The following is a 19,765-nucleotide window of genomic DNA, read 5'->3' on the forward strand; positions in this document are numbered from 1 at the left end:
AAAGAATAGCTTTTTTATCCTTGGTCCAGTTTGGATTAGATTTTTTAGCGCACAGGACTAACGTTAGGCATCGAGCCGTGCCGCATAAAGGTCACCGAACGCATCATTCAGTGAATAATGGCCAAACAGGCAAAGTGGCGTCGATGCGCGAGTACAATACAATAACAATGAGTCGGACTAATATAATGTAATTTAATGGAAAACTATGTGAGTGTCGCGGCAGGATTTTGAGTGTTGTAGCTGTGCTCATATAAACACTGTGCTTGAATTTTAGTATGCTCTGTGTCGTCCGTCAGGCTCCTTTAATAATCTCCATCACTCAAATATTGCAGAACAGTTGTTTAGTAAATGTTAAACTTGTTTAAAGTCAGTGGTCCGTTATGTTTTGTTTATTGTGGGAGATTTCGTAACTATAGCAACTGCTTCTCCATTGCCGTGTTTTGCTAGAAAATATCGCGAAATGCTTAGTATGAACACTTAGTGAAGACGTTTGTTGCAACACTCTTTGCCTCAGGGATTTTTTCCCCTCAGGGATACCCTTACTGAAGAGGTTTCATGCAACCGGGCCCAGGATCAGATGTGATTCGTCAGACGTCAGGGCTGAGAACTGATCAACCTTCATTCTGCTTCTCTAATAAGAGCAAAGCAGCCCGACGGGCTGCTTTGCTCTTATTAGAGAAGCAGAATGAAGGTTGATCAGTTATTTATTGTTGATCAGAAGGTCCAGTTGCTCTGAATCATTCTCAGCGCTGACAGCTGTCCGTCATCCTCACATCATCAGATCTCTGAATCATGAGGGTTTTGGTCTTTCTGTCAGCAGACGCTCTGACTCTTGTGTTTGATTGAACCGACAACAATTTCACTCATTTCTTTCACAGAAATCTGTAGTGAGCGTTTAATCAGTAGATACACGCCGTTATGTGTGTTACGTTTTTGTCTATCACAGTGTAGAGTTTACATGCTAATGATATTTTCTATAGTCTACCCTTAAAACCTAAACTTAAAGGGTTAGTTCATCCAAGAATGAAAGTTTTGTCATCAATTCCTCACTCTCATGTCGTTCCAAAAGAATATTTATGCCGCCTTATAAGATTTCATCTTTTGGACAAACTCTAAGGCAGAATCACATGACTTTCACTGTGAATACAATCCCATAATGCACTGCAAAATCCTCAGTGAAACAATCCATGTAATTCTGAAAATTATAAAACAAAATAGTTTCATAGATTTAAAAACTGATTATTTTACCCAGTATTTGTGTATGCATATTTATGTTTATTAGAGTATCACATTTGTCAATATGCCAACGACAAACTGAATCAATTGTGAGTTTACACACCTGAGCAGTGCTGTTTTCATGCTGCATGTGTCGTTGCCTATATAGTGCTTTCTAGATCAGTCATGTATGAGGTTCTGTTTCATTTAGGATGCTGTCTATGTAGACTGGAGTCAGATCACTAGGTTTAGATCAGAGTCCAGACGATGTTGAGTTTTAGACGCTGTTACTGAGAATCACCACCAGATCTGTTAACTACCTTAACTAGCAGATCCAGAACTAGACCAGCACTAACCTACAGAAACAGATCCAGCATTTGAACTCATGCAGGTCTAAGCTGATCTCAACAGGGTTTTCATTGTATCTGAGTGTGAATGAGCTTGACAAAACACAACTGAACCTCAGAAGAGAGACAGACACAGAGAGACAGACAGACGCCAGATTCTCAGGAGATGATCAGCTCATAAATGAATGAAACTGTCATGATGTTTGAAATGCATTTAGTTCAGATGTCACATGAGACTCACAGGTCCCTATTGTGTGCTCAAGGTGAGTACAGTCACCACTGTTCCCAAAACACTGATGCCAAAGACTAGATATATAAAGACGGTTCACTCGTATTACTGTGATTGGGAGAAAGTGCAAAGCTCAATATGGCAGAATAAGTCCCGCCTTCTAAGTAAAAGAGCCAATCATCAATCTCTAAAGTCATTACATCACTGCAGCTGCTGCTATAGAAACAGTCAGTGTTTATGACTGCACATGTGCATCGGCTGATCCAGCCTAAAAAATTCATTTTTTTTTGTCTTGATTTGAGCGTTTAGAAACAAAATTTATGAGACAGTTGTGGTCAGATTTCATTGGTGATTTCAAATATAAAGTTTAATCGTAAGCTTGGTGAACAGCTTTGGAGAATTTGATGTTTCCTCATTCAAAGAGAGAGGAGCTGCAGTCACATGACTGAAACAGCTGGGCTGCGTTCAGCCCCGACAAAACGTTGCAAAACGTTTTTTTAAACGGAAACGGTGGTGCGTTGAACACCCCGTTCTGATGACACAAGTGCTGACACTACGGCAGCTGAGAAGGCCATTCTTTGTGTTCTTTTTGAAGACTTTTCAGAGCCTGATGAAATCGGTATAAATACGTGTTTAATACTGCAAAATACGCTCAATATTACAGTCACTGCCCTTGCCGTCCAGAATAAAAGAGAACATCCCAATCGAGTGAAGGGATTTATGGAATTGTCTAATTATTGTGATGCAACATTTGCCTCACATTTCAGGATGAAAAGACAAACATTTCAGGTCAAGGATAGGCTAATCCACTTCTTCCCTCCTGAGTATTAGGCTTATCATTATTGATATATCACTATTGTTGTGCTATGGTATTGTAATATTTACCATTATATAATCAGAGGAGTATAGAAAAGTTTATTAAAGTGTCACTTCACAATACAATAGCAATATATATAAGTATAGTATTTATATGTTACATTAATATCCATTGTGCGAGCTGTCTCTTTAATACAGCGTGGTTTATATACATCTTGCCGCTGATTGGGCTGACATTTCTGACACACCCACCAAACAAGAGAAAACGTATCTCAAACCTGTTGCACACCGTTTCCAGGAAACATGTCGTTCAACCCGGAAACCGTAGCAAAACGTTGCGCACCGGTTTGAGCTTGAACGTGCCCCTGCTGAGAGGCGATTCAAAGATGGCCACCGAGTGAAATGACTTTTCTGAAAGAGACTTTGCTGATGCAGAACACTGAACTGCTACAACAGCACAACATGTTTCCATGGTTACTGTACGTTCATCAGCTGATCCTCTGTGAAGATCTGTAACTGTGTGTGTGTGTGTGTGTGTGTGTGTGTGTGTGTGTGTGTGCTCATGTTGTACAACTATTTGTACAGGAATCTAACACACAATGTCATTTTCAGTAAGATGATTAATTATTTATTATTATTATTCCATCCTGAAGCTCTTAATGATTGTGATCAGTGTTTCCTGTTGATTTTGTTCTGCTGAGCAAAACCAGTTTCTAAAACACTCTCATCTTTTGAGCAGAAACCACAACAAACCAGTTTAACACAAATGAATTAATAAAATATACATTAATAATAATGATTGATTATACTTATTTATACAATTATTTCACTAAAATACATATGATTAAATAAAATATAATTAATAATACATTAATTAATATAGAGCCGGTTGTTATTTTTGTGTTGATTTCTTGAAAAGATAAAAGGATGAAGCTCCTCCAGGAGATCGAGTGCTGCTGATTTACTCTGTTACTGCGGTAAAATCACTCTTCAACAGTGAGAAGAGTTTAATAAGTGTGATATCCTATTTAAGATTATTAATTTATTATATACTTTATTATGTCTTTCAGTTCAAGCTCATTTAATACAGTTTTACAAATGAACATTTCCTTTAAAGATTTAATATTTTTCACCAATAGTTTTTCCTCATTTTTCCTTTTTTATTCTCTTCCTTTCACTTTTTCATCTTTTGTGATAATACCATCACCAGCACATAAAAATAAATAATAAATAAATAAGAATAAACAAATAAATAATAATTAGAACAATAACAATACAAACACAATTAAACACTTTTACATACAAAAATAGGAAATAAAAAAGAAAACAAAAAAATATAAGAAATACACAAAAATTAAACATTCACATATTCATGTCAAACTCTTATTATGACACCTAATTCCTAATGAGTAATTCAAATAATATTATTTTAAACCAATTAATAATAATATTAAATAAATAAAATAATAAGTTAAAATAGAGGCAGGGTTATATAAAGAGGTAATTAATATATGATTCCTTTATTTTATAGTATATACTTTGATTTTACCTTTTCAAAATGTTACTTTTGCTCTTAATGTTATGTTATCCTCTCATGGAGTGACTTTAGAGAGTAAATCTGACAATCATTTAAATCTGGGGATTCTTGTCTTCTCCAAAACTGTTATTGTTTTAAACACTGTAATTCTCAGTATTCATGATAAATATAACTCATCTTCACTCAGTAGCATATGTCCTATACCTGTACCTTTATTATATTTGATTTCTTATTATATTACCTGAATTACTTCTGTCCAAAACTGTTTTATTATTTTACAAGTATAAATATATGAGTGTAATGAGCTTTAAGTTCACCGCAGCTTCTCCAACATCCTGAACATAAATGATTATATTTGGAAGATATTTCTGGAGTTATAAAATATCACATAATGATTTTCCAATCATATTTTTGCCAATATGGAGATTGTGTAGATATTAAATATTCTTTTAAACTTTGTTTCCAATCTTCTTCTGTTATTTTATTATCTAATTCAATTTCCATTTTGTTTTAATATTATATAAACCCGTATGTTTAATCTCTTTGAATATATTATTTATTTGTCCTATCAAGTTTTCTACTCTATTAATTTTACTAACTTTAATCATAAAACACAACAGAGGGTGAAAATCATCTAAAGTTTTTATTTTAATCTCATCCTTTAAATAACTTCTTATTTGAAGATATTTGTAAAATAATGTCCTAGACATACACATTTCTCCTGTATGCTCTCAAACGTCTCCATCTCATTGTCCTCATAAATTTGACAGAATCTCAAGTCCTTTTCCAGTCCAAACCTTCAAAACATCATCAAAAGTATTTGGTTTAAATCTGGATCTCTTGATATTTCTCTTAAACAAACCTCATGATCACTAATATTCATCACTTTACAAATTCTTCTCCAACATTTAAAAGTTTCACTTATACAATAATAACTAGTATTCACCTTTTTCTTTCTTCCACACAATATTAATGTACTAACTGCATCACGTGACCCAGTTTCCATACATTTCCACTGATATATTATCCACTGCATCCAGCTCAACATTGGTTTAATCTGGGCTACGTAATAATAACACTCCAAATTTGTCAATGATCACCCACCATGTCTTTACTATTTTGTAAAACCGTTAGTTTTGCTTTTGGTTTCCCCTCATCCCAGATACATTTTCTAAAAATATATGCCACTTTTTGAAATGACTAAGATCTTTTATTAAATAATTCACTCGTATACTCTGCGCTCGATACATAAAGCAAATATTTGAGGTGATAAAGGATCCTCTTGTCTTGTCGTCATTAATGCTAAATTCTCTGACTGAACTCTATTGGCTCTCACTCTTGCATTCAGTTGAATATATATTTTTAACTAATTTAATAACCCTTTGGTTAAAACCATATGCTTCACAAGTTTCAGAGATGAAGTGCCGTGAGACCCCATCGAAAGCTTTTTCAGCATCTTATGTCATCATTAACGTTTCTTAGTTTTAGTCTCATAATCAATAAGATTTAGTGTTCTTTTATCTTATTATCAAATAATACCTGATTTTTCACAAATCCTGTCTGATCTGAGTTCAGTATTGTTTTTATTATATCAGCAGGTCTAGCAGTGATTATTGATGTGAAGATCTTCTGATCTATTTAACAAGGATGCAGGTCTATAGATGAACATTGTTTAGGGTCTTTCTCTTCCTGTAATATTACGGTTATAATAGACGAGTTCCTGTCCGTCACTCATCCTCTTCTAATCCAGTTAAAATCCTCACACAATACTGGGAACAACAATTTATTCAATTCTTTATAAAATTCATTTGTAAATCCATCACTACTGGGACATTTTTCTGTTTAACTTGTTTTAATATCTCTTAAAATCTCTTCTTCTGTTATTGGAGAGGTCAACACTTTATTTTGTTGACTTGTAATTGTAGGAAGATTAAAAGAATTCAGATAATTTTTAATTTTACTGTATCCAAACATTCAGAATCTGGTTTATAAAGAGACGGAAAATAATCTCTAAAACACAAAACTATTTCTAACTTTCCCTTTCTTTCAACTGACCCTTCATCCCTTATACTCATTATTGCAGATTTTTTCTTTTTTCTTTTTTTTTTATTGTTTTAAATGCTAGACTGACTTCTTAGACATTTTGCACTATTATCATAATATTTCTGTATAGTTTACATTAAGTTCTTCTATAGCAATATCTGCAATTGCTATTTTATCTAAAGACTTCTTTAACTCTTCATGAACCTCCTTATTTTTCTTGTAAACTTTTAAATTTATTTTCTAAGTTTAACTTCTCTATTTTTCCATGATCATCTGCTATTATTTCCCATCTAATTGTGGCTTTAGCATCCTCTCACAATATAACTGCTGTCTCTTCTCCATTATTATTACTCTATATAATTTCTAAAACAGTGTATTATTTTATCTTTAAAAATATTATCCCTAAGAAGAGAATTATTAAACCTCCATATTGAAGATCCTTGTTTTCTCCCAAGATCCATTTCCATTATACTGCATGATCTACTACAGTTATTGGTCAAATTTCACAGCTCTTTACTCTTACCACATCATTTTTTAACATAAATATATAATCTAACCTGGAATAAATATAATTGACCCCTCGCAAAGACCCGCCCCCCTTAGTTACTGTTGCTTTGTCCGACAAGCCGTGGCGCTGTCACACCACACAGAGTGAAAAATACATCGCAGAGCAAAGAGGATATTGACAACATGTCGACAGACAAGACAGAGCAGGTTACTTATGATATTAAACAAAGTCCCAGCTTTCAAACTGTGTAGTTTTTTTGTGGGTCTTTAATGTGTCGTAACCATGGTCGTGACAGATTGCTGTAGCGCCTCAGCTCAAGAGGCTCGTAAGCCGATCATCTCTTCCTACTAGTCCATTTATAGCATCAAATAAACATGAATGAACATGAGAATGAATGTTGTTTCAAACGCGGAAAGACGTCAGTACACACCATTTTTCAAGTTTAACTCCACCGAGGTTAATTTTCTAACTCCTGACTGCTGTGTCGGACAAAATGGCGGATTCAGCGTTCTGATTGGTTAGATCGCTTGTCAATCAAACTTCCGGCAAAGGGTCAATTGACCAGACAGTTTTCAGCAGATGATGAACTCACAAACATTCCATTGACTTACATTGACAGAATTCAAACTCCAACTGAAACTCCAACTGTCAAAAAATTCAAATGTAAACAGACACACACACAGGTTTTTTTTTATGAATTGTGGGGACATTTCATAGGCATAATGGTTTTTAAACCGTACCTACACCTAAACCTACCCATCACAGGAAACTGAGTCGGTCACTTCAGAGTTCTCTGCTGTCAGGAAACTGTCCTTACCGTCTCTATCAGTTTATACAGTTCTGATGTCTGCCATATGATGCATGATAGAAACACAAGACGAGATGAATAATCAAACTCTGGTCAGACTTTACTCAACAGAAGCTCGCTAAGCATACAGATATAACTAAACAAACCCAGAGCATGGATTCAGAAACAGACCTTAATAATAGAACAAAGATGATATGATGCTGTGCTGATATACAACAATAGTGAAGGATACAAGAGTGTAAAAGAAGGAAAACAGATGAACAGGGACGGGGATCGTAAAGAATTAACTATTTTGTTTCTCAGACACAGTTCCAGTTCATTAACTGATCCATTAACAATTCTTTAAGAATAATTGATCCTAACTAGAATCAACAAACATACTAAACAAAAACAATACTACTTTTGGCAACATTTCTTTGTAGATTTAAGTACCATTTATTATGACAGAACGTTCTTCCTAATGTGTGTCTTTAACAAGAGCTGTCCGTCATCCTCACAGCATCAGATCTCTGAATCATGAGGGTTTTGGTCTTTCTGTTAGCAGACGCTCTGACTGTTGTGTTTGATTGAACCGACAACAATTCACTCATTTCTTTCACAGAAATCTGTAGTGAGCGTTTAATCAACAGATACACGCCATTATGTGTGTTATGTTTTTGTCCATCACATAGAGTTTACGTTAGATTCTATTGTTTTTATACTGAGCTAATGATATTTTCTACAGCCTCTAAACTTAAAGGGTTAGTTCACCCAAGAATGAAAGTTTTGTCATCAATTCCTCACTCTCATGTCGTTCCAAACCCATAAGACCTTTGTTAACCTTAGGAACAGAAACTAAGATATTTTTAATTAAATCTGAGAGATTTCTGTCGCTTTATTGAAAGTCTCTTCCACAAGAACCAGTGAAGTTTGTTTTCATGCATCAAGCAAGTTTGGTTTGAGCTTCCGTTTACCATATTTAAGTTGTCTATGTATTCGCTGATCAGTGTTTATATAAGGAATAATTGACGATGGGTTGTTGAATTATTAGAAAAATAATGCACACCCGAGGTGGTAATGTGGTCACGAGGTGAAATTATTTTTCAATAATTCAACGGCCCAAACTTAATTACATCACTTATACTACAGTTACCACACCTCAAAACATTGTTCAGAATCAGATGATGTATTTCAAGACATTTGTCAGGTTTTCTTGTGTGTGGGGCTAATTTCTTAGGCATCTAATCCCAAGCCTCCACTGCTAAATCCAAAATGTCATGTTAGAGCTAGTAACGGAGGCTTCAGCCACTGATAGCAGACTAATGTACTTATTAGAGAGAGAGAGAGAAAGTGTATGTGAATTAGGGTCTACCTGAGTCTGTGTGTCTCTCAACAGTGTTAAGCAGCTGCATCTCTACTAATAGCGAAACTGTTTATCTGCTCCAAGAACAGAGCTGTTATTACATCACTAAAGAGAACTGTCATGTAGCTTTTAAGTTGTTAAACTATTTTACGGATAAAATTGTCAGAGCACCACTGACAACATGCTTCTGTGCGTGTGTGTGCGTTTGAGTGGGAGAGAGCGGTAGAAAGAGAGTATGTGCTTTCCGTACATAATAAAACATAATTTGTCGTTTTTATACTATTGTTTACTATATTTATTTGCTTGGTCGGTGTTGTTGTGGGTTTTGTTTCTTTTGCGGTTGTAGGCTGAAAGGACTTTTGAAATAACTGAAATCATTTGGCGAAGTGTGGTCAAGACATGCCTGGAACTACTTTAGTCGTGCGTTTCCCTGAAAATAATTGCTCACCTTAGAACATTCGTCAACCAATCAGATTCAACAGCCTCGTAGTATAAATGTGAATAAAACATTTATTCATTAAACATACATTAAATCTGTTCATCATATAAAGCAATCGTGTCTCTTCAGAAGACTTGAATTAAACCACTTAATTCATATGGATTTATTTTACGATCTCTTTATGAACGTTGTGAACATTAGAGTTTTGGGTGAATAGATTTTCAGTGGAGGGACAGAAATCTCTCAGATGTCCGTCCGTCCACCTTTTTCCTACACCCCATGAAGCTTTGTGGGAATTATGGGTCTATGAATGCAATAATATGCTTTTTAAAAAAACTGATCACAATGAGATGACATTATTCTACTCACTGTTCAACCAGCAGACATTAAAAGGAAATTTGAAAGTGTAAAAGCATCAACAAAGTAGCTACATTCAACAGGCCATGAATAACCCCAAAAGCACAATTCTTTCCACAGCAATATACAGACGGGTTAAATATCACTGTGGTAGGCTGTATAATGTTACATACGTTGCCTTAATCAAAAATGTTCATTAACTTCAGCATTGCGTGATAATATTTCAAAGTGCTTTCTGTCATTTTGACAGATAATAAATTGTATTTACTTGCTTTAGAAACATTCCAGTAAACACTGTTATTAGAAGTGAAAAGAGGAGACAATTACATTTAAAGCATCCGTGTGAAAACAAACCTGGAAAGAGATGTGAGGATTTGGGGAGAAAGACGATGAGAGATTCTTTGTGCAATCCAGTGAATTCATTGGATATATCGTAAATTAAATCGGGAGAACAGACCACAAATGTGCAGTATATGTTGTTATTTTAATACTGTTATAGCAGAATACAAAGGAAAAAAGAAAATGATCATGAGGAAAAGAAAGTGACTGAAATAAGCTCTTGCCATAGATATTCTTGTTATAACATGTTGCGTTGAAATATCAAGCGTTACATTATTTTCATGATGCTTGAAAATAAAACATGAAGGAACATTGACAGATCATTCAGTCAAACTGACGGATAAGGATTATTTGTGGTGCAAGCTTATATTTTGAAATTATTTATTTTAGTCTTTTTGAATGGAAGTTCTCCAAACTGTAAGTGTCGCCCATAATTCAAAACACAGTAGGCTAGTCAGGAATAAGGTGGATACATAAATGATCAACTAGCATGGTATATGAAACATGCTAGATACGTGATAATAGGTACTAGCAAAACCTTAGCAACCACCCCGAGTACCCTAGCAACTGCATAGCAACACACTAGCTACCACCAAGAATACCCTAGCAACCACATAACACTCTAGACACCACCCAGAATACCCTAGCAACCACATAGCAACATCCTAGCAACCACCCAGAATACCCTAACAAATGTATAGCAATACTATAGCAACCACCCTTAATACCTTAGCAACCACATAGCAAACATCCACAACATCCTAGCAACTGCATAGCAGCACCCTAGCAACCACCCAGAATTCCCTAGCTACCGCATAGCAACACCCAAGCAAACGCCTAGCAACAATGCAGAACACCCTAGCAACCACCCAGAGTACCCAAGCAACCACCCAGAATATCCTAGTGACCACATTACAACACTCTAGCAACCCCCCTGAATACACTAGCAACCGCATAGCAACACCTAGCAACGACCCTTCCACACACCCCACCCATCCATGCTGGATGCTATCTTAGAATTTTTCTTTTGCTGTTGGAGCAAATAAGAAAGCAAAAATCATGTTTGCTGTAGTCTTCCATTCACCACTATAGATGTTTACCAACTGACTACTTCCACTTCCACTTCCAAAACCCGGGAATGTGAAAAGGGTCTGTGAAGACTCGTTTTTGTAATTGATGCTGTAATTGGTGTCTGTGTGTTGTCTTGTTTTTTCCTCCATCTGTTTGATCATGGTCATGAATCTATTTCCTGTTACTGATTGGAGTTGTATATAGAGCAACAGTAATTAAAAAAGAAAATGAATGGAATCACAGGCGGACACTGTCATTTTAACCCTTCAGCTGGCAGACATTTTGGTGCTGTGAACTCATACAAATTTCATGTTAAATCATATTCATCTGTTCACTTCTCCTTAATGCTAGTATGATTTAGTATCTACCAGTTCCACCATAATAACTCATCTGTATGTGGATGTTTGGTTTTGTGTAGAAAAAGAAGAAGATTGGGCAACACTTTATTTTAAGGTCCTGATGTAGTTACACGTTACTACATGTACTTACTATAGTAATATCAGTAAATTATGCAAGTTACTAACCCTAAACCAAATCCTAAACCTACTGTAACTCTATAGTAAGTACATGTAGTTAATTAATATTACTCAGTACTTATTTGCGAAAGTACAATGTAACTACGTCACCTTAAAATAAATTATAACCTAAGATTGCAATACTTTCAGCTCATTCAACAAGTCTCAAGGTTATATTAAAGGAATTGAGGAATTGTGACTGTGATATAAAATTACATGTTGTTTCCTCTTCTCAGGTGTTCACACGTGGCAGCTGATGTACGGCTGTGAGCTGAATGATGATGGCACTACTCAAGGATACCATCAGTATGGCTATGATGGAGCGGACTTTGTCAGCCTGGATAAGAACACCCTCACCTGGACTGCTGCTAATCCTCAAGCTGTCATTACCAAACACAAATGGGAGGCTACAACATATGCAGCAAAAGAGAAAGGATATCTGGAGAACACATGCATTGAGTGGCTGAAGAAATATTTGGATTATGGCAAAGACACTCTGGAGAGAAAAGGTGGGAATATGAGTTGCTTTGATATTCACTCCATAATGAGCACTTATAACAATCCTCACCTTCCAAACAGGAAACAGAACAATAGTATGCTACCAAAAGTTTGGTAATATGTGCATATAATTTGCACTCACTGTATAAATGTCCAGGAACTGCATTTATTTGCTTTCTTGAAAATTAAGGGATAGCAGGATGTGAATCCCATATAGGAGTTTAGGAGATAGTCTGTGTCAAATTTTGATATTTATGGTATAAATATATTGTTATATGTTGTTGTGTATCACTGGAGTGTCTGTACATCATCTAACATAAGCCGAGCACACATTTAACGACTAGCTAAAACATTCTAAGACTGTGCTCAACATACAGTGATTGTTTCCTGCGACTGAAGCAGATTTAAATACTTACACATGGAATTTGAACACCGACTGCAATCGCTGACTGAACGCAACTGGCTCTGACTGGACGCGTTTGAGTGCGATCAGTCATAAGTATCAATTTACATTCATAATCGGCCTTACAATTGTTAAGTGTGTGCGCGGCTTTATTCAGATCATATGCCAGAAAGCAGCAACTTCAGAATAAATTGCAAATATTTATTCCTCAAGAGATTATTGGTATATTAACATGCATAGTTGGGTATTTATGGGAGTTTTTTATCAGGTCGAAACACAACACTTAAGCAGATACAATGTTCACATAATTCACATAAGCATGTAGCCAGGACAGTGTGTTACCCCATTAGAATAATCCAAAAGAATCTAAGACTATACTGTGCACACATGCTAAAGTCAAACAAAGGGTCAACTTTAGATCATTAACATTTTAGTGTGGATCCACTGGATGTTCTGTGCAGATGAAGATACTGGCAGCCACTGCAGGGACATAATTTTTTTTTGTGTGTGTGTATCCAATAGAGTGGAAATGGAAAAGGTTTTTCAAGAGCAATGCAACGATATAGACTTTTTGTGTTTTACTTGAATAGAATGTTGCAGTCTTTGCACAATTTTCTCTTTCTATCTCTGTTTCTGTATCTTAAGCTGGGCTCACACTACAGGAGTTTTTAAATCTTAACCAATTATGAAATCTGGTTGCATCACACACATAAGGAGAATCTTCACAGATTTCTTCTCTCAAATCTCAAACATGCACAGACTCAGATTTGAAAATCGTGGCACAATCATACACTACAAGATATTATTAAGATTATCATGCCAGAGGAAGCACCTCACGTGATCTCACATGGTCTCACATGATCTCGTGGGGAAGCGGATATAAACAAAATGGAGTTTGTGATGCGACAACTTGCTGTAACAATGCTTATTCTTTGTAGTAAGAAAAAACAAAAGGTATGTTTTCAAAGACACATTATACAGGCAGTCAGGCTGTTCCTCCATGTCCACTGTCCAACTGATCCCTACAGCAGCTTGTTTCACGGTTGCCATTTCTAAAGTTCTCTCATTCTCTTTCTCATTCTTCTTGTAGACTTGTCTTTCATTGCCAATTGTACTGAGTAGTACAAAAAGTACTGACGTAATCATAGTCATAATCATCCTATTTTAAAATTTTAAATATCAAACATGTTTGATGTTATCATGGAGGCCCTGATGTGTCTACGAGCAGATCGGGAGGTTTAAGTTTTGATCTGTAAATGCCTCAAATTACCAGATAACCTGTAGAATATTTTAACCTACCAAGGTCCTGGACAAGATTGTTTCTCAAATTGTCAGGAGGGGTAAATCGGGGATAAATCAGCCTAAAACCCATGTAGTGTGAGCCTGTAGTTTAATCTCTTCATCTTGTCTCTCTCTCTTTCTCAGTTTCTCCACAGGTGTCTCTGTTGCAGAAGGATCCCTCTTCTCCAGTGACGTGTCATGCTACAGGTTTTTACCCCAGTGGAGTGAAAATCTCCTGGCAGAAAAATGGACAAGACCATGATGAGGATGTGGATCTTGGTGAACTTCTTTCCAATGAGGACGGAACTTTTCAGAGGACAAGCACCATCAATGTTGAACCTGATGAGTGGAAGAACAACAGGTTCAGCTGTGTGGTGGAACATCAGGACAAAACCATCAGAAAGACAGAGGATGACATCATTACTAACTTTGGTAAGGAGTCTTGATGAGAAGACCATGAAACCAAAAATACTTAATGTAAATCATTTCCTTTGTAAGGGTGGTTCGCCTACAGAGGTTCAGGCTGTAGGGTTGCAGAATGACAAAAGAAACGTTATCAGCAAGATGGTAGAAATCTGTACATATCTTGTCTATTACTACCCACTGCAACTTATACCAATGACGGAAATAAGCGTAGTTTCAATAGCAAAATATGTGGGAGGGCATTGCTATAGTGTGACGATATTATATTGCAATAGTAGCACTTCAAAGTTAATACCAAATCAAAACTAGATAGCACAAATAATTTGTAATTGAAAGGGTTAATGACAATATCTGATTATAGTTACACTTAAAATAGTTACAAAATAGATGTATGAGATGATAAAATCATATACCATTAATCGTACCCAGCATGTATGTAAAAAATTACCTGAGCGATAGTTAGAGAGAGAAAGTGAAAGAGAAAGACAGAGAGAGAGAGAGAGAGAGCCCAGAAAAATAGCAGAGAGTAAAAAGAGACAGAGCAACAGTTACAATCTTCTTTTATTCCTTCTTGACCATGTGACTGAAACCCTATGAGACATTCAAACTGAAACAGAAGATTAAAACTTCCCCCACTGTACTAAAGGTGTGACAAGTTGTAGACCCCCGATTTACATACATCTTGGCCTATAGGGCTTGATCACTTGATCACACATTTGTGCCATCCAAATGGCCCTTGTAGCAAGAGAGAGGGGGCTGAAACAGTAAAGCAAATGTTTTTGTTCATTTTAAAATATCTTTGGATATTTTCAACCTTACAGCTTTATGCATAAAAACTTAAAATGTTACAGCCTGTATTATTATTAATATTTGGTGCCATGTGGACAATATGCCGTCAGATTATGTAGTGTACTGCAGACATCACAATCACAGACTCAGTGCATTGAATTTGCTGTTTCCAACATTACCAGATTAGTCAATGAGCCTGATATTTTATTCTGATCAAACAGGAGATTCTGTTCCCATCGGTATCATTGTTGGAGTTGTTGCTGCTGTCATCCTGTTGGTTGTCATTGGTGTTGTTGGGTATTTGGTATATCAGAGAAAGAAAGGTGAGACAGAGACTCACATATTATCATTGAGTATATTTTATGTTTCACATGTGTGTGCTCTTTTCTGATTGTAGTCAAAATTTTGGATACTGTTATGCTTTTGTATGTGCTAAATTACTGAACTTACAGTCCACCTCTCTGGTTGTTTTCCAGGCTTTAAACCTGTCAGTGGTAAGTTCCTCATACTGTCTCCTAATCTATCTCATTAGGCACTGGTTAATATGACTTTTTTATTATTCTAAATCTGAAAAGTAATGTTTTGGTAATGTGAAGTTATATGGTAAATTAGTAAGCAAGTTAGTAAGTGACATGTGAAGGCCAAGTATGGTAATACTCGGAATTTGTCTGAAGCATTTAACCCATCCAGTTAGTGCACACACATTAAGAGTAGTAAACACACACGCACACACAAACAAACACACAAACACTGCAAACTGTGGACACACTCCCAGAGCAGTGGGCAGACATTTTTTGCTGTGGTGCCTGGGGAGCGTTCGGGGGTTATGTGCCTTGCTCAGGGGCACCTCAGTTATTTCCTGCTGGTATTGAGAATCAAACCCGCAACCTTCGGGTTACCAGTCTGACTATCTAACCATTAGGCCACGACTAATACTTGTTTAATTATGCAATATGTGTCTATAATGTAAAATTCATAAACATAATATTGTGTAAATATGTTCTGTCAGCTGTGCTAATCTAAACAGCCTTGTATGAGCAGTGTGTTGTGATGATGTTGTGTTTTCTGTTGTAGCCTCTGATGATGGATCCAACAGCTCAGCTCGTACATAAAGACGTAAGTGCTTTCATTTATCAGTGTAAATGTCTCAGTCATGTGAAATGAAAGAAGTTTAAAATGTTTCTTTTGGTATTTTAGGAGACCAGACATGTGAGAGAGATGAAGTTGAACAAATTGTTTATCCTGCTGTCCATCCTGCTTACAAAACTTCACAAAAACTCTCACAACATGAAACACAAAAAATCTCTTTCTCTCTCTCTCTTACACACACAAATTATTGATTGATTGTTGATCTCAGAACTGAAATTGGAAAATTTCTATATTTCTTTTTAGTGACACATAAAAAGAAGAATACAAATGATTGATTGGCGAGGTTACTAAATAAATTAGAAAATAAATTATAAAGTTTTTACAGTAAGTGTAACCACCTGTGTACAACAGCCTCTCTGTCTAAGATCAATCTGTTTTATATATATATATCTTTTTTTTTTTTCTAGAGGGAATTTCTGTGGGAGATAGAATGTAAAAATAAATGAGGGGCAGGCTGTTAAGAAGTCATTGAAAACTATTAAATTGTTTATTAAATGCAATATTTAAATTACTTTAAATAAACTTTAAATTGGTCTAGATTGGGTGAATTGTGGAATTGGTCTTTTCCATCAATTAAATTAAACTATCAATATGTAGGCTTCATATTTTATTCCTTGTGTGGGATTTAAGGTTTTTTTCTATTTGAGTATTTTCTTCTTTTTTTGTTTTAAATGATTTAGATGATAAGCTGTACTATTCTTGTTCTTTATTCTTGTTAAATAATTGTAATGTTAAAGATACTGTACTATTATCTGAACAGTACAGTAATATATAGATATTTTCCTTTATTTGAGGTTACTAAATCTAAATTAAGTTACATAAATGTTTTTGTATATTGTTGCCTTCAAAACATTGTAATGTTATTTTGATTCTTTAAAAATAAAGAAACCTCACAGAAAGGAGCAAGTAGTGAATGTCTGTCTATCAGAGTCTTTTATTCAAATAACAGAATTCATATTTCATCAGAATCAATTAATTAACTTTTGCTTCAAATGTAGATGGACATTAGAGAATTACAAACTTATGCTTAACTATAGTTATAGTTACATTAAATTTAAATCAGAATCACTTAATACACCACTGCAGGAATGATTGCCAGGTGTAGTCTCACACTGACCATGAGACAGGAAGGAAGAGTTACTGCTTAGCTGCTCAGATAAGACACTAATCGCACAGTGTGCACCCGGCTTCATAATCTTTTAGTTTGTTAATTAGTTCACATTCTCCTCTGTTCCCTGCTTGTTTGTCTCCTAGGTTACTGATTGAGTTACTTCTGTTCAGGTGTGTCTTGTTAATTAGCTTTTCAGTTTTCTGTATAAACCCTCCCTAGTGAAAAAAAGTATGCTAAGTATACTTGCAGCAAGACCAATTAGTAGTATATTTAAAGTGTGTTAATGATTAGTTAACTTAAAGTGTGCTATTTTGAAACAACTAATTTTGTAGTAAGTATATTTTAGTTGTAATTAAGTTATATAAAAACACAACTTTAAGTATAGTGTACTTTTGTGTGCTAAATTAGAACAACTTCAAGTATACTTAGTACACTTTAAGTATATGTCTGTGTAGGGACTAATTACATGCTTGATTAGTGATATTAAAGTGTACTTAATTTGTGTTATAAGTATACTTTATTTGTGTTAAAAGTATATTTTTTGTTATAATATACGTTGTATTATAAGTATACTTTTATTTCTGTTATAAGTATACTTTTATTTGTGTTATAAGTATACTTTATTTCTGTTATGAGTACACTGTGTGTTATAAGTACACTTTATTTGTGATTTAAGTACATTACAAAATAATTACGAGTGTCCAGAAAACACAATATTATTTGAATATATTCATTCAAATATATTGAATATATTTGAATGAATATATTATTTTACAGGTAATAGTATATACTGTATGCTCAGTACCTTTGGCTTATTCCAAATATTAAACATTACACACTTTGCAGTCAATAACAATACACTTTGTTATTACTTATACTTTGTATAATATAGTCAACATTTGAAGCGGATCAAAACCTTTAATCAAAGTTGTCCTAACTTTTTTGATCCACTTCAAATGTTGACTACTGTACTTTGAATTACATAATCTCACACAATACAGTTGTGCTACTATTTAAATACAGTTTAACACATTTTCCCAAAGTTGAATGCATTTGTTTTCAAGGCCATTAAAATAAATAAAATATAACAACATCACTAATGAAGAGACATATTTCATTGACAAATCCAGTAGTTTTTATTTAAACTTAGATTCAGCAAAACTTACCATGTTTTTCATTAAAGAAAAAAAAATATTGGACCATGGTGACCCTCTATACACAAATACAAATTACACATTATATTCCATTTTCTGATGAGCTTCTCATTGTGTCTGATGGCACAATGATGACCGCAGAGACTCGTGAAGAACAGCATCTGTTGACAGAATATACCAAAGATATAAGAAATGTTCAACTCTTTATTCACATTTACAACAGTCTGTCTAAATTCTACATTGAACCAATACTATTTCTGAACAGTAAATGAGGATTAGCAGCAGGGAACTGTATCAGAATGGCATGTCGATATTGTTTTCGGTACATAGTCAAGCATAAAACACTTTATGAATTAATATCGTACAGAATACGGCCGATTTGACCAATCATATGAATGTTTTGGTGCTGCATACAAACATGTGCCATAAACCACCACACAAAAACTCAAAAAGGACATATCAAGCCGAAATATCGCTCTCCGTTTGTTAAAGAAAATAAAATAAAGTTTGTTAACTGGTAGACTACACCTCCCAATAGCAGCACTTTTCTCCGGTTCTTTCAGGATTGCGTAGGCCATTAGATTAGCCGGTTGTAGTCGCCATCGCCATCACGGTCAGGCTGCGATGTCACTTGATTGAACTGGTCAGAATCCCCAAGATTGAGCGATGTATTACGCTTTCAGTGTTTTATTAAATAAATTATACATTGCGACATTATACTTCACCTGAGTGACTGAGCGAGGGGATTCAGACGACGACCGTGACGTCAGCAGCTCTGATTGGTTGAAGGCAGTGAGCAACAAAATCTGATTGGTCACAGACCAAGTTGAAGAGACATTTGAATTCCGATAAGTTTAACCACTCGACATATTTTTTCGCATTACTTGTGCTGCTGGTGTGTTGTTTAATATAGATTTGTGTGTACAATTGTAAAATGATTCTGCCAGTGTAAACTTAATAAACATTTACACATATTTGGAAATTGTATAGGCTACACTGCATAGACTAAATGGGCTTGTAATGCATTCATACTTAAATAAATAGCACAAGTAATATAATGAATTCCAAGGATGAAGAAGTACACTTAAAAAATATACTCAAATTTAACATTAGATACACTACAACTTCAGGATATTAAATAATGTATTTTTTAAATATACTTTCAGTGCATTGTTACAATGATCATTTTCAGCACACTGTTAAAATATACCTCAAATATATTTTTATAAAGTGCAAATAAATACACTTTTGAAAAATAAACTGAACTTACACTTCAAGTATATTTTTCTAAAATATATATTTTTAGAAAATATACTAAAGTACAATTATTTTAAAGTGTGTTAAAAGTTGCATTGTGAAAATATGATACTAATATACTTTTTATATATTTA

At 34.9% G+C, this 19,765-nt stretch overlaps 1 protein-coding gene across 1 annotated transcript in view; it reads left to right on the forward strand.

Moving 5' to 3' along the window:
- LOC125275687 (H-2 class I histocompatibility antigen, Q9 alpha chain) overlaps positions 1–17,023 on the forward strand; it is a 37,410-nt gene extending 20,387 nt beyond the window's left edge. The window contains exons 3-8 of the mRNA XM_048202871.1: positions 11,803–12,075; positions 13,893–14,180; positions 15,182–15,283; positions 15,437–15,454; positions 16,035–16,076; positions 16,158–17,023. Of these exons, the coding sequence (XP_048058828.1) occupies positions 11,803–12,075; positions 13,893–14,180; positions 15,182–15,283; positions 15,437–15,454; positions 16,035–16,072 (719 nt within the window). The 3' untranslated portion in view covers positions 16,073–16,076; positions 16,158–17,023. The remainder of the gene's footprint in view (positions 1–11,802; positions 12,076–13,892; positions 14,181–15,181; positions 15,284–15,436; positions 15,455–16,034; positions 16,077–16,157) is intronic.
- The last annotated feature ends 2,742 nt before the right edge of the window (positions 17,024–19,765 follow it).

The sequence above is a fragment of the Megalobrama amblycephala genome, linkage group LG9 (assembly GCF_018812025.1).
Source record: "Megalobrama amblycephala isolate DHTTF-2021 linkage group LG9, ASM1881202v1, whole genome shotgun sequence".
In the NCBI taxonomy this organism is placed as follows: Eukaryota; Metazoa; Chordata; class Actinopteri; order Cypriniformes; family Xenocyprididae; genus Megalobrama; species Megalobrama amblycephala.